At 40.5% G+C, this 13,698-nt stretch overlaps 1 protein-coding gene across 1 annotated transcript in view; it reads right to left on the bottom strand.

The window, feature by feature from the left end:
• Window positions 1-378: 378 nt before the first annotated feature.
• The window catches only part of LOC105988177 (mitotic checkpoint serine/threonine-protein kinase BUB1-like), a 42,380-nt gene continuing 29,060 nt past the window's right edge, over window positions 379-13,698 (bottom strand). Inside the window, exons 11-18 of the mRNA XM_013019720.1 lie at window positions 8,054-8,292; window positions 6,282-6,425; window positions 5,253-5,368; window positions 4,566-4,727; window positions 4,228-4,385; window positions 3,962-4,133; window positions 2,722-2,828; window positions 379-613 (exon numbers count right to left, since the gene is read on the bottom strand). Coding sequence (XP_012875174.1) covers window positions 418-613; window positions 2,722-2,828; window positions 3,962-4,133; window positions 4,228-4,385; window positions 4,566-4,727; window positions 5,253-5,368; window positions 6,282-6,425; window positions 8,054-8,292 — 1,294 coding nt within the window. The 3' untranslated portion in view covers window positions 379-417. The remainder of the gene's footprint in view (window positions 614-2,721; window positions 2,829-3,961; window positions 4,134-4,227; window positions 4,386-4,565; window positions 4,728-5,252; window positions 5,369-6,281; window positions 6,426-8,053; window positions 8,293-13,698) is intronic.

Below are 13,698 nucleotides of genomic sequence, written 5' to 3'. Positions count from 1 at the left end.
TGGTACTGTAAAAGACAGACAGCTTTTTTGTTTATTGTTTGTTTTTTTTTTCCACAAAAACTTTAAGACTCTGGATGTATTTTGGAAGTTTTCCTGCTACACAGAAGGAAGGGACCAAAGTCATGCTGGCCCAGTTTTGGCTTAAAAAGGTCAGGGTTTCCAATGTGTCTTCTTGGGAAAGTTCACATGCATTGTCACGAATGCTTGCCTACTGGAACAGATCCATTAGTCAGCTGCCTCCAACCTCCCACTGTGTGTATTTGGTTGGAGTATTTGTTACAACTAAATCACATGGGTCTGTTTTATGGACTTTATTTGTAACAAACACATAAATAATCAATGTGAAAAAGAATCAAGGTTTGAAGTAAGAGGTCAGTCTTTACACAGTATCTTCTGGAGAGTGTCCCCATCTGCATTTCACTTTCTCAAACGCTTATAGTCCATGAGCAGCACAATTAGCCTGTTACGCAGGGTTCGGATCTTGCTTGAATAGTGCTGTTGAAACAGGTTCTTCAGCTTCTGCCTTAACAAATCCAAAGATGGGAGATGGTCGCAGTCTGGTATATTCAACATGGTGTGGAAAAACTCCTCCCACATCTCCAGATGAGGAAGCCTGAAGAGACAAAGCATCAACAGTGGATAAAACACAGCCTTCAAAACACACAATATGCTCACACATTGACTCCTGAGAGCCTGGATGGTATAAGAGGACAATTCCCACCTAAAAACCATTTACTGATTGAGAATGGAAGAACTGTCAGGTATAGTGGCTCAAGCCCATAATCCTAGCAACTTGGGAGCAGAGATTGAGAAAACATGGCTTGGGAACAGCCCAGACATCCCCAAACTATGAGGGAAGCCCAGCCTTTGCAAGGTGCAGTGGCCTGAGTCTGTCATTTCCAGTGATGACATGGGGAAGCCTAAGGAGAAGGATCCAAGTGAGGGATGAAGTGAGACCTATCTCAGAAATAACCAATGCAAAAAGGGGGATGGAGGTGTGACAAGAGGTAGAGTGCCTGCCTAGCAAGCACAATGCCCTGAGTTTTTCCAGTAATCCCCCCCCCAAAAAGAAAAAAAATATGGAAGCACTGAACCTATCATAAACAAGAACAACAAAAGATCCAACCAAACATCTGAACACATTCGGTTTGAGAAACATGGTTGAAAAGCTATCTGCTTCTGGCTGGTTGGGAATAGTACAGAATAGTCAGAATCTCATAATGCAGCTGAACCAAGGAGACAGCAGACAGGCTGCACTGCTCTGAGTGTGCTCAGTCTTTAGAGTTCCAGACACTGCCAACTTCATTTCTTGGTGAGAATCCGCTAGGGAGAAAATACCACACTGATGTTGGACTCCACACTCCAGAGCCTGGTCACCGGGCCTATGGAGGGGAGCTTCAGTCTTTCCCTTCACTTGCCAGAGCTGGAAGCCTTCTGAACAATCATCTGGTCCTCCCATTATGAGCATGAGAAAGAATGCAGGAAGAATGCTCAATCTGATGACTCATTACGCAGAATAAAACATACCTGTTTTAGTTTTCCTGTAGAGATTGAACCTCATCTATGTATGGCACATGACATTTCATAAAATTATTACCAGCTGCTTTTTTGTTCTTCAGTTTTGGAAGATGATAGGGAGAGTGAGGAAAATCCAAGTTTTAAGTTTTTGTTTCTAAAGAATATCAACATGTAAACTTCCAGTAAGCTGTGTGTATGAGAGTACTTTTCTGTATGAGTTTTTATTCCTCAAAAAAATTAAGAGAAGGTGGGGCTTGGAAGGCAGCTCAGTGGCAGAGTGCTTGCCTCACATGCATGAGGGAGGTCCTGGGTTCGATTCCTCAGCACCACATAAACAGAAAAAGCTGGAAGTGGCATTGTGGCTCAAGTGGTAGAATGTTAGCCTTGAACTGAAGAGCTGAGGGACAGTGCCCAGGCCCAGAGTTCAAGCCCCACGACCGGGCAAAACACAAAACAAACAAACAAAAAGCATTAAGAGAAGGAAGTATAAGTCATATAAGGAACATACATGTACCTAACCTTACATAGCACCAGTAGTTTATTCACAAGGTGCTACTCTGGAAGAGCCATCCACACCGACAGGATGAGCTCCAGACCATTCTTGCAATTGTGTAGATCAGAACAAACTGTTAGTGAACTAAAGTAAGGTAAAAATGGAATTTAAAATTTGTCCTATAATAGAAAGCTGTGTCCTCCTACTATATAACTTTCAAAGCACCTTCATAATTTCCTTTGCTTCTTATGAGAAACATCTGAGAAGAATCTGCATTATTCCCATTACAGAGACAAAAAAACACATGGGAAAATCCTGAGGCTCAGTGACATTAGGTGAGTCTTCCCTCCCATGGGTAGAGAGAAACACTGGAGTTCACAGTATCCAACCATGCAGCTGGCAATTTTCAGTGATGCCATGCAGCACTGGTTGCTCCTGGCCCTTTTCATCTGGTGCTGGGGATGGAACCCAGGCCCTTTTGGAATTGAGCTACTCTCTAGTCTTTGGCTGCTCCATTTTTACATGGGGGGGAAAACAGCAGTGGTGGCGCTATGTGATCTGAGCATTGCCTGTGTCAGTACTGAGCTGTCACCACACTGCCCAAGACAGGTTTTCCATGCAGCAACAGAACTCCTTTTTCTGCCAGACAAAACCCACCACCATTCTGCTATATCTATTCTTTTCACTGTCACACTATTGCCAAGCCCCACCTTCTAAAAAGACCTTCAGGCTTCCAGACACCTCCTACATTTTTCACTCTCATGTAAGTGCCAAAGAGCATGCAGTATACTGTTGCGGCAACGCCAAAGTAATCAATCTGTAGAGAAAACACAGGTGCATGTCACTCAGTAGTAATTTGCACACGAGCCTATAAATATATAACTTTTAACTTGGACACTGTTATATAACCGTAGGGCTTTAAAGATTTCTTTGAAAGCTACTGAGATGCCCCACTGCTTGTCTAGGCCCTGCCTGAAGCTTCCATGGGAGAGCAACACCCTTGTCTCCCGAGGTGGCCCCTTAGAAAGCTCTGTGCTTCTTGACCTAGTTAGTGTTCTTCCCAAGTCTTTTATTCTGTTGCATGCAGTAACTACAACAGTAGAATTGCTTTGCTTGGGAGCTCCAACACCTTCCCTTGGGATTCTGGTGGTTATATGATGTTTATAACTGAAAAGAACGCTCCATTGTGGCCCAAGTCTATAAGACAACAGACTGTCTGTCCCCCTCCATGCCTGAGGAAATTGGAGATTAGCATGTGTGCAGGTGGAGGTCTTATTGGCAGTAGAATAGAAATCAGACTTGCACCCTGGCCCCTTTTAACTATGGCTCCTGAAAAGCCATAGTTTCTACCCACATGGAAACTGGGTAGAGATTTTGTTAACCTAGTTTCAAACTTTACATTTGTCCAAGTTAGTATTCTCTTTACTTGAGAACTAACATTGATGGAACTTGTGCCACTTCTCTTTAGGCTAGATAATATTGATGCAATCTTTTGGATGAGGTATTCTGGGAGGACATCTGGCAGCATCATCTTATAGCAGTCAGGTTCACCTTCTTGCCTGTGAAAACAGCCAGGTGTGTACAACACTGGCTCAATTCTGCCCACAGTCAATAGGCTGGGGTGTCCAGCTATTTCTGCCCCCAAAAAGGAAACCAAGCTGCTTTCATCTACAACTGAAGCTGGATCCTGGTAGCATGACTTCCTTTTGAAAGGTCACAAATCAGTGCTTTTTCCTAGGATCAAACTTTGACAATGAATTTGCTTCCCTTTGCTGATGATAGACTTGAGAAAGGTATATTGCTCAGGAGTAATTCTATCTTCCCCCTCAGCCATAAGTTTGACCTTTCCTTTACCCACTAGTTCAAACTAAGTAGAATCCCAAATTCATTTTGAAAATCTGATAAGAGAGAGAGGAAAAAGTTTTCAAAGCTCTTGTTTTACTCCCATACCTGGTAGTTCCATGGTTTGTTACTGAGCATTTCTGTACACTGAAAACCAGAAGTTTCACACTTGGCTGTAAATGTAGTTCCTTTTGGAAAAAGTCTCATATCGATACTCTGACCCAGGTCAATCAGTGCCAAGCCAGCAGCTAAATCATCATCATCATCCTGTTTCAAAAATCTAGAGTAAACAAAAACATGGGTCAAGATGCATGAGCACAAACAGCAAGCGGCTGCTAGAGAAGGGTGAAGGAGGCCTGTTACAGAGCACTTGCCTGTTTCCCAGGATGAAATTGTCTGGTTTAATGTCTCCATGAATGATCTCACAGCTGTGAACTTGTTCAATCATGTGGAGCATTTTGATAGCGAAAGAGATGACGATAGCCTGCGGCATCACTTTTTCAGGGGTATTTTTATAGAGGTTAATGGCATTCTAGAAACAATGCAAGTGACACCCAGAGTTGGTTGTGGAGGATACGTGAAATTTCTAGTCAAAAAGGCTTTGCCTCACCCTCCTGTCCAGCAAAAGTTCCAACCACAAAAGACAGGTGCAAGGCATAAAGCAGAAATGCTCTTCAAATTCATGACCATATCGTGGAAACAAAACACTTACTAATAATGTTCCATAGCTGTAGAGCTCTCCTACTAATATGCTGCCATTTTGGAATAAGTGGGCAGAATAGAACTTGATAAACATGTATTCCATGGTTGGCTTGAGTCTCTCCATTAGCTGGGTCCCAATGTAGAATTCCCAGGGGTTGGCAGGCTTCTGGACCTGTTAATACAAAACAGATCCATGACATTCATATTCCATTTCACATTCTGGATAGGATACCCAGAAAGCAAGCTCCATTCCAATAAAGGACATGTTATAAAGAGAGATGATAATCTATGAACTGCTTTACAACATGGGGCTTACTACTACAGGATAATTTTAGTGGCAAGGCACTTCTGAGTCTTCACAGGTTAGTTCTTTTTTTTTTTTTGGAGGGGGGGTCCAGTCGTGGGGCCTGAACTCTGGGCCTGGGCACTGTCCCTCAGCTCTTCAGCTCAAGGCTAATGCTCTACCACTTGAGCCACAGGCCCACTTCCGGCTTTTTTCTTTTTTCTTAGGTGGTGCTGAGGGATCGAACCCAGGGCCTTATGCATGCAAGGCAAGCACTGTACCACTGAGTCACCTTCCAAGCCCTTCACAGGATAGTTCTTATGTAATGGTTCACTATAGATCTCAATGAAAACACAGTTTTAAGGAAAAAAAGGAGGCAAAGAACTTAAACAAGACCCCCCTGAGATCATTTACCTTTAAAATACATTTCTGCTTATTTTTCACCTCATTCACATCTCCAAGGGTAGCTTCATAGACGTGGGCAAAAGCTCCTTCTCCAAGAAGGCAATTGACATACACCAGCGAAGGACCTTGAAAAAAAAGTGTTAAAATGAGAAAAGGCCCGAATCATTAGTGACTACACAATAAAGAATTTGTACAATTTTTCTTGGTTTTCAACTGCTCTGATGAATCAAAATAAATAGGGGAAGGTCTAGAAAAAACTGAAAGAAAGACCTGGTACCAAAGAGGCTTCTTAACAAATCTCTGGCACAGAGGTGCGATGTTGGCTCAGGACACTGAGCTGCATGGCCTTGGGCATGTGTCTCCCTCTCACCAAGGATTTCACATTTTAGAAAGGGTACTCGTGCTTCCTGCTTTGTATGACTTTCGAGATGTTGGTAAGAACATGTAAAAATCTTTTGTAAAGAGCCAATAAACAAAGTTAGGGACAATGTATGTGTTTTTACAACAGAATAAAAAGGACAAAGTTCTACATAGTATATAGCCAGTTGCCCTACAATTAACTTTTTGTTTTGAGGTGTGTGTTTGTGTCTGTGTGTGTGTCTGTGTGTGTGTGCCTATCCTGGGGCTTGAACTCAGGGCTTTGCACTGTCTCAGAGCTTTTTTTTTTTTTTTGCTCATGACTAGTGCTCTATCACTTGAGCCACAGCTCCACTTCAGATTTTTTTGGTAGTTAACTGGAGATAAGAGTCTCCCTGGCTTTCTTGCTTGGGCTGGCTTTGAACCACGACCTTTATATCTCAGCTTCCTGAGTAGCTAGGATTACAGGCATGAACCACTCCAGTCTGGCCTGTTAACTCTACATAACTATGGCAGGCTTGTCACAAATAAAGATCCACATAGTATGTTCCTATTAACTAAATGCCACACTTTCTTCAGATTTCACTAGTTTCTCCATGTGTTACAGGATATATTACTTTTAGCATCTTCTATATACATGTTATCAAAGAATTCAAAATTATGTTCTCTATTAATTCTTACCTAATTGGAACTCAGTTTTAGGCTTGATGGTTGGAAGTTTATACTGGTGCATAAAAGTATTTGGATATGAACTCACTGGTTTAGAAAGTCCAGATAAAAGTTTGAGAATCAAGTCATTATCCCATGGGTTTTCAACTGAAAACTCTAAGAGAAATAAGGACAAAAAAAAGGAACAAATTAATGCAATGCAATTTTAGAGAAAGCAAGTTGAGATATTAATAAGTTTTCAAAAGCTTTGATCTTAATAGAGTATTAATTCAATAATAAGCTCTTTTCAAATGTCAGAACTGATATTGCAGTATTTTAATTGCCATTTTAAATTTATAAGTTTGGCCAATATTCATTTGTTGAAAAAGGGAATCAATTGGCTACATCTTTCTGAATGTATGGAGGTACTAGATCACAACTTTAATGATGACAACTGTGTCTAAAGACACAATTGGACATTAGTTACTTCTAATGTGATCAGACACACATATTCTTTCACTGTTTTTCCTCTTATACCCACATGCATAAGTATGAAGTATTAGGGATCAGTCCCAAGGCCTCTCACATACTAGGCTAGAGCAACTCCTCTACACTCTAGCATTGACAAACTATTTCTACTATGTACAACTTGCACATAGGAGATGGGCTTTGGCTCCATGAAAAACAAAAACACTTTTTAAAGGGAAGACAAAGCCTTCTCTCCAAGAGTGTTATGAAATTTCTGAAAGCCTTACCCACTAGGGGGTTATCATTTCCTTAGAATTAAGCATGTATAGAACAGTGTTCAGATCATTTCACATTTATTAAGGAACTCACATAGTTTTTCCAATGATCCCACGAGGTAGATACTAGCACTACTTGTGTTTCACACAAACCAAAGAGGGACATAGAGAACTGAAACAATCTTAGTCAAGGTCACATGACTACTTAGGTGGGAGTGCTAGCATTAGAACCCAATTTAGAATCTAGGTAGTCTATTTGCAGTCTGTGCTCTCAACCACAAATGCAATGCTGACTAGTCTGTAAAATGAGGGGAATAGTATTATAGGCCCTTAGCTTCTAGTTCCCTCTTTTCTTTTTGGTTGGTCGTGGGGCTTGAACTCTGGGCCTGGGCGCTGTCCCTCAGCTCTACAGCTCAGGGTAAGCACTCTACCATGTGAGCCACAATGCCACTTCCATTTTTCTGGTGGTTTAATGGAGATAAGAGTCTCAAGGACTTTCCCGGGCTGGCTTTGAACTGTGATCCTCAGATCTCAGCTTCCTCAGTGCCTAGGATTACAGGTGCGAGCCACTAGCATCCAGCTAATTCCCTCTTTTAACAATAGTTGTCTTGCTATCATTTAAGATTAAAACACACTGACTTTCCCTTCAAATGTATTGCCACTAAACAGAATTGAGATGCAGTTATAAGTTTTGTTCTAAGCATATGTTCTACTCAGTGATGTGCAAGTCCTCATTGTGAGGTTTTTCACAGAACAGCTTTTTCCATACTGTTCTTTTTTGTTTTTGGTCAGTTGTGGGGCTTGAACTCTGGGCTTGGGCGCTGTACCCGAGCTCTTCAGATAAAGGTGAGTGCTCTACTGTTTGAGCCACAGTGCCACTTCTGGTTTTCTAGTGGTTTATTGGAGATAAAGAGTCTCACGGACTTTCCTGCCTGGGCTGGCTTTGAACTGCGATCCTCAGAGCTCAGCCTCCTGAGTAGCTAGGATTACAGGTGTGAGCTACTGGCACCAGTCCATGCTACTGTTCTTATAGCAAGACTACAATTGAACATCTGTGCATACTTGCAGTATTGACATTCGCAAGTGAACTAATCTGTGTCCATTTTGCTTGAAGTGCAGGGCTGGCATCTGATGGGTGCTCCATGATGTCAAGGTCACTGCCTCTATGTTTTTGAGCCTCAAGGATCCCCACTGCCTCATGTGTGAGCACATCACCCTTGGCAGGCTGGCGAGGCTGGTGTACAGATGCTGAAGACATGTCATGCAGGAATGTTTGTACTGGACTTTTGTCTTGTATTACACTAGATATGTGACCAGTATAAGAGAAAAAGAAAGGTGATTAGAAGCCTATTTGATTTGATCACATGAAAGTTTCACAAAACAGTTACCTGTTAGTTACCATTCTAGGAATGCCATTTCAAAACTGCCTCACAGGCTGTTGATTAAATCATTTTTAGAGTAATACATAAAATTAGTATATGAATAGAAATGAAAATTAAAGACATATAATGTCTTAAACAAGTGAGGTGATACACAGGGTATTAGTGGTAGAAAATTGAGAGGAATGAGTTTCTTCCCTCAAGTTGCATCTAAGAATACTACTGTAATGAGGTCTAACTTCATTTTAAGATTTCTTACATGATATTGAGAGAAAAATAAAATATCAACCATAATTCAATATCTTAATTCATTTCTATAAACACACATGCATATGTACATGTGCATGGTAGTACACGTATGCATTCCTCATTCATCAATTTCACAGTGGTGAATTCACCTACATGCTAACATTAATGCATAACTACAAGATGCATACTCACATGATTTTGCATTTTTCATTTTCAGATTTGCACAGAGCAATAACAAATTTGAGTAAACCAACATACATATTCCCAGTATCAAGTGAAAACCAGGTCAGGCTCTGACTCACTGCTTTACTTTCATACTGTCTTTTTTGGGGTATAGGGTCATGTTTTTGTATTCTTGTGTTTTTTCGTTGTTGATTTCATTATTAAAATGTCTTCAATTTGTTGTAGTATTGGAATGCAGTCTGATACTTCTAAGTGCAGGATGGCTGAAAAGTGCCTTGTAAGAAAATATAGGTATTAGTTAACCTTCACTTGGCAGGAAGTACTGTCTCATTGGATGTGAATTCAGTGCTAACAAATCAGCCACATGTTATATAAGATGTCTTAAAAGAAAACATTGTGACCAGAGGCCCACAGGACTAACCTTGCTTTTTCCCTAGAACAGTGGTTCAGTTTAGAGAACAGAACTATGGAGAACCACAAAGAAGAGACTTTTGATTGTGTATCTCCACTTACATATGCCCTTGCATCAACATATACACATCCACAAATATATAAATGCTTATTTTCACATGAGTAAATTTATATATGTAATTTAATATGCTGCTAGTTTTACTTCTTGTCACACTTCCATTACTGTAAATTTCTTTTGGAATCGTTTTAAAGAAATGTTGTAAGGATGATAGAAAATTCCTATCAATTTCCTTTAATGTTATCAGCTCCTATTAGAAGGTACTTCTGTGAAAACTAACAAAAAACACTTGCACTTTGCTACTCAATATAACTGTCATTTGGATGTTGTCAGTTCTTCTACTATTGTCCATCTCCTATTCCAAGATCCAGTCCTAGATATGATGTTGTAGTTAGCTGGCCTGTTTTTTTCTCTCTTTACTCTCCAGTGACAATTCTGACAAGGCTTTTCATCCCAGGACCTTAACAGAACTGGGTTTCTGATATTTTTCTCACATCTACACTGTGATGACTGGTGTTTGGGAAGACGATCAGAGCAGCACAGTGTTCTCCTTCTGTGGCATCAACATGTATCACCACGATTTATCATTGGTGATGTTAACCTGTCTGTCAGGTTTCTTATACTACTTCCAAGGATTTTAATAACTTATTCACTATTTAAATAGATATTAAAGGTATTTATACACAATAAAAAAGGGCTTCCAAACCCTTACACATTGCTTTCTAATGATATGAGTATCCAAATTATTGTTGGTGCACAAATAATAAACTCTCTCCATAAGAATGAATTTTAAGCTCTTTTCTTCTGAATATCTAAAAGGATAGAATATCACTGTGTCACCTACCTATTGCTTATGGTAAAAAATAACCCTCACAGCCAGGCATTGATAGCTCATGCCTACAATTCTAGTAACTGAGGAGGTTGAGAATGGGAGAATTGTGATTTAAGGCCAGCCTGGACAGAAAAGTTTGCAAGATTCTACCTCAACCCACAGCTGGGTGTAGTGATACAAATCTTCATCCTAAGTTATGTGGGAGGATGGTAGGACCAGGACAGTTCAGACAAGAAAACTCCACGAGACTCCATTTCCATGGAGGAAAATGGATGCAGTGGCATATGCCTATAATCCCAGCAACTATGAAAAGACTAAAGTATGTAGACTGAGGCTCAGCAGTCTGCGTGCCTGAGTGGGAAACAAGACCTTGTCCTAAAAATAACCAGTGGGAAACAAGGCAAGAGGCATGGTAAGTCTTGTTTCCTTACAGTTTAACTGTTATAGAGGGAAGGGAAGTATCAAAGAAAATAGACCCTTGGCAGTGTGCATCTCACTGGATTTTTGTTCTCCTTAAGTTAAATCTCCCCTCCCCGCCCTCCACCTCTGGTGCAATCCTGGGGCCACTTAGAGCTTGCGCAATCCCAAGCTTCTTTGCTCAAGGCTCATGCTCTACCACTTGAGCCACAGCTCCACTTCTGGTTTTCTGGTAGTTTAATGGAGATAAGAGTCTCAAAGACTTTCTTGCCTGGGCTGGCTTCCAACTGTGACCCTCATATCTTAGCCTCTTGAGTAGCTAGGATTATAGGCATAAGACACTGTCACCTGGCTTCTTTTAAGTTTAACTAAGGCTTAAAGTGGTCTTGTGAATCAAAAGCTTGCCTGGACTTAGGATAACTCCAGGTAGCAGTACAGAACAACACCATGCTATGCAATCTCTTGTTGGCACAAGCCTCTCACCAGAAAAATGAAGAGAAAACACGTAGAAAATGGCCAACTTACTGATAATAAAATTAATGCAAAATTGATCTTGCCTGTCACTTGAGAATCCTATCAGTGGTTTTTTTGTTTGTTTCTTTTGGTAATATAGCTTAGCATGGTGGTAAAAACAAGGTTTCTTCTGTTATTGTAAGGATTAACTACAGGGCACAGTACATGAAAAGCATAAGTACCTTGCCTAGAATATAAGTACTTAAGAAAGCAGCTATTTTTAGTATTGACTATATGGAATGTTATAGAGGAAGTTTACGCCTGCAAAGTATTGCACCTTGCACCAACACTGAAGGAAGCTTAAGCACTCTATCTTCTTCTCTTAAAAGAAAGTTACTAATTTTTTTTTAATGACAATGGGTATAAAGGGGCGATTATGTGTTGGCACAACTCTGCAATGGTTTTTGTCTGCTAAGAGGATTTGCAGTTTTAATCTTGAAATTGAATGGAAGTCAATTGTGTTAAATGTTCTCACAAGAATTCTGTTACCCCAGCTGCTTTGCTCTTGTCCTGCTATACCCAGTGCTCAGGCTCATCACTATGGTCATACTCATTTGCTCACTGTTGTGGTATACCCAGTGCTCAGGCTCATCACTATGGTCACAAAATTCTCACTTAAAAGGTACCAGTGAAGAAAAATTCCATGAGCCCTTGAAGGTTTGGATTAGGTGTTCAATTACATCTTAAAATGCGAAGCTACAATGAAATGGAGAAAACAGCAAAATCATACTATACCCGAATTTTCTGCTTTTAGGAGGCTGTACCCTATTTTCTTCATGAGAATTGAAAGTTGCACATGTACCCTGTGTTGTCACCATATTTTCTGGAACATACAAAAAAATAGAGACAGACACATTATGTGCACATGTGTGTATACAAACATTTGATATTTACAAAGTCTGGAATTCCTTTTTTATGTGGACTTGCACAATAGTTTCAAAATTGTATTCTATGATAAAAATTGCTATAAAAAAGTAATTTATATCTATTTTTCCTATGAACTTGAAGAAAATTACTGTGCTATTGGTCTTTACCAAACATACAAAAAATTCAAGCACAACAGTTCAAGACCTTTGAAAAATCAAATTTTCAATGTAGAGTGGGAAGTTGGATGAATCAGTGCCTAATACATAGCTATTGTTTAATACAGCTTTCTTCAGATATACTTCTTACAGATTATTTTCAATGTGAGCCAAGAACCATGTCTCCTAAAAACAGCCTAATGTCACAAATGGGATGGATATTAATGCCAATTAGGATGTGATTCTTTCCTTTATCTCTAACATTAATCCACCTAAATGGAGTCAATCAATGTTCAATGGCTGATTTTAGAATTTGCTCTTTGATTTCAAAGAGAGAAATCCCATATAATGAATGGGATTTCTCTTTCCATTCTTATTGGGAAACTCCTGAGACAGAATTTGAACATATTAAAAAACACTATTTGAAATGACAACTATACTTGGCCTAATAGCCACAAAAATACTGTACTGCTTGGCAAAAAATAAAGTGTAAAGTAGTACCTTCATATTGATGAGTGATTATTTTGCCCTGTATAAGGAAGTACAATGTACAAAAAAGGATATTCTAAATACATTATTTCCATTCATTTAGCACAATTAAATCCTTTGGTTTCACTTTGGCATGGAAAAAAGTTGCTATAAGATTGAAAAATGAGGAATAACATCACTGAAAAAACCTATTGGGCTCTGTTTTCTCTGGCCTGGGAGCAGCTCTTCTGCCATACCTCACCCCTGAAAATGTATGCCTGCTCCAAGTTTGCCTCTACTCCCTCCTTGGTCAGGAGTACCTGTCAGCTGCTGAGCTGACCCCTATCTGCCGTGGTACTGAATCAATCGATCACAGACACTGACAGATGAGAGCCACAGCAGCTTAGCTGGCCCATGTCCCCTGACCTCACGTCCCCAGCTACAGCTTCCAAACCAGCACCCTCAAGGGACATCGACACAACAGCCAAGTTCATGGGGGCTGAAGCCAACAGTTAGGGTAGCTGGTGAAACTGGTGTGCCTGCCACCCCCACCCGTCACCCCCCTCTTGGTAAGTCAGTCTGTCCACAGTGGCCTGCCACTCTCTGGACTTTTTTGTCTTAAGGATCATAGGAACTATATACAAAGAGTCAAATGCTCACATATACTAGCAATAGGTATTTGTGTGTATGTGTGAGATTGGCAGTGTTTCGGAGCCTCATCATTGGTTATGCCAAGAATCCTCTGAAGCAGCAGCTCTTCCCCTATGCCATTCTGGGTTTTGCCCTCTTGGATCCCATGGTGACCTTTCTCATCAGCTTCATGTCTTGTTTGCTCTCATGTCTTGTTTGTCCTGTATGTTCCTTTTCCTGTACCTCCTCAGGAAGTCTGGGGAAAGTGGTTTGCTCAGGGTTTGACAGAGGGAAGACAAAATAAATACTGTATTAATAAGAAAAAAAGCTCAAGTGTAGGGAGCTAACCTTTAGGAAAAAAAGCTCAAGCCCTAGGACCAGTACACACACACACACACACACACACACACACACAAACACACACACACACAGCTATTGCTAATATATGTGAGCATTTTGACTCTCTGTATATAGTCCCTATGATCCTTAAGACAAGAGTCCAGAGAGTGGCAGGCCACTGTGGACAGGCTGACTTACCAAAAGGT

Source organism: Dipodomys ordii, unplaced genomic scaffold (assembly GCF_000151885.1).
Source record: "Dipodomys ordii isolate 6190 unplaced genomic scaffold, Dord_2.0 Scaffold47, whole genome shotgun sequence".
NCBI classification, from domain to species: domain Eukaryota; kingdom Metazoa; phylum Chordata; class Mammalia; order Rodentia; family Heteromyidae; genus Dipodomys; species Dipodomys ordii.
The sequence above is the reverse complement of the archived record's forward strand: the minus strand, read 5'-3'. Positions and strand labels throughout refer to the sequence as shown.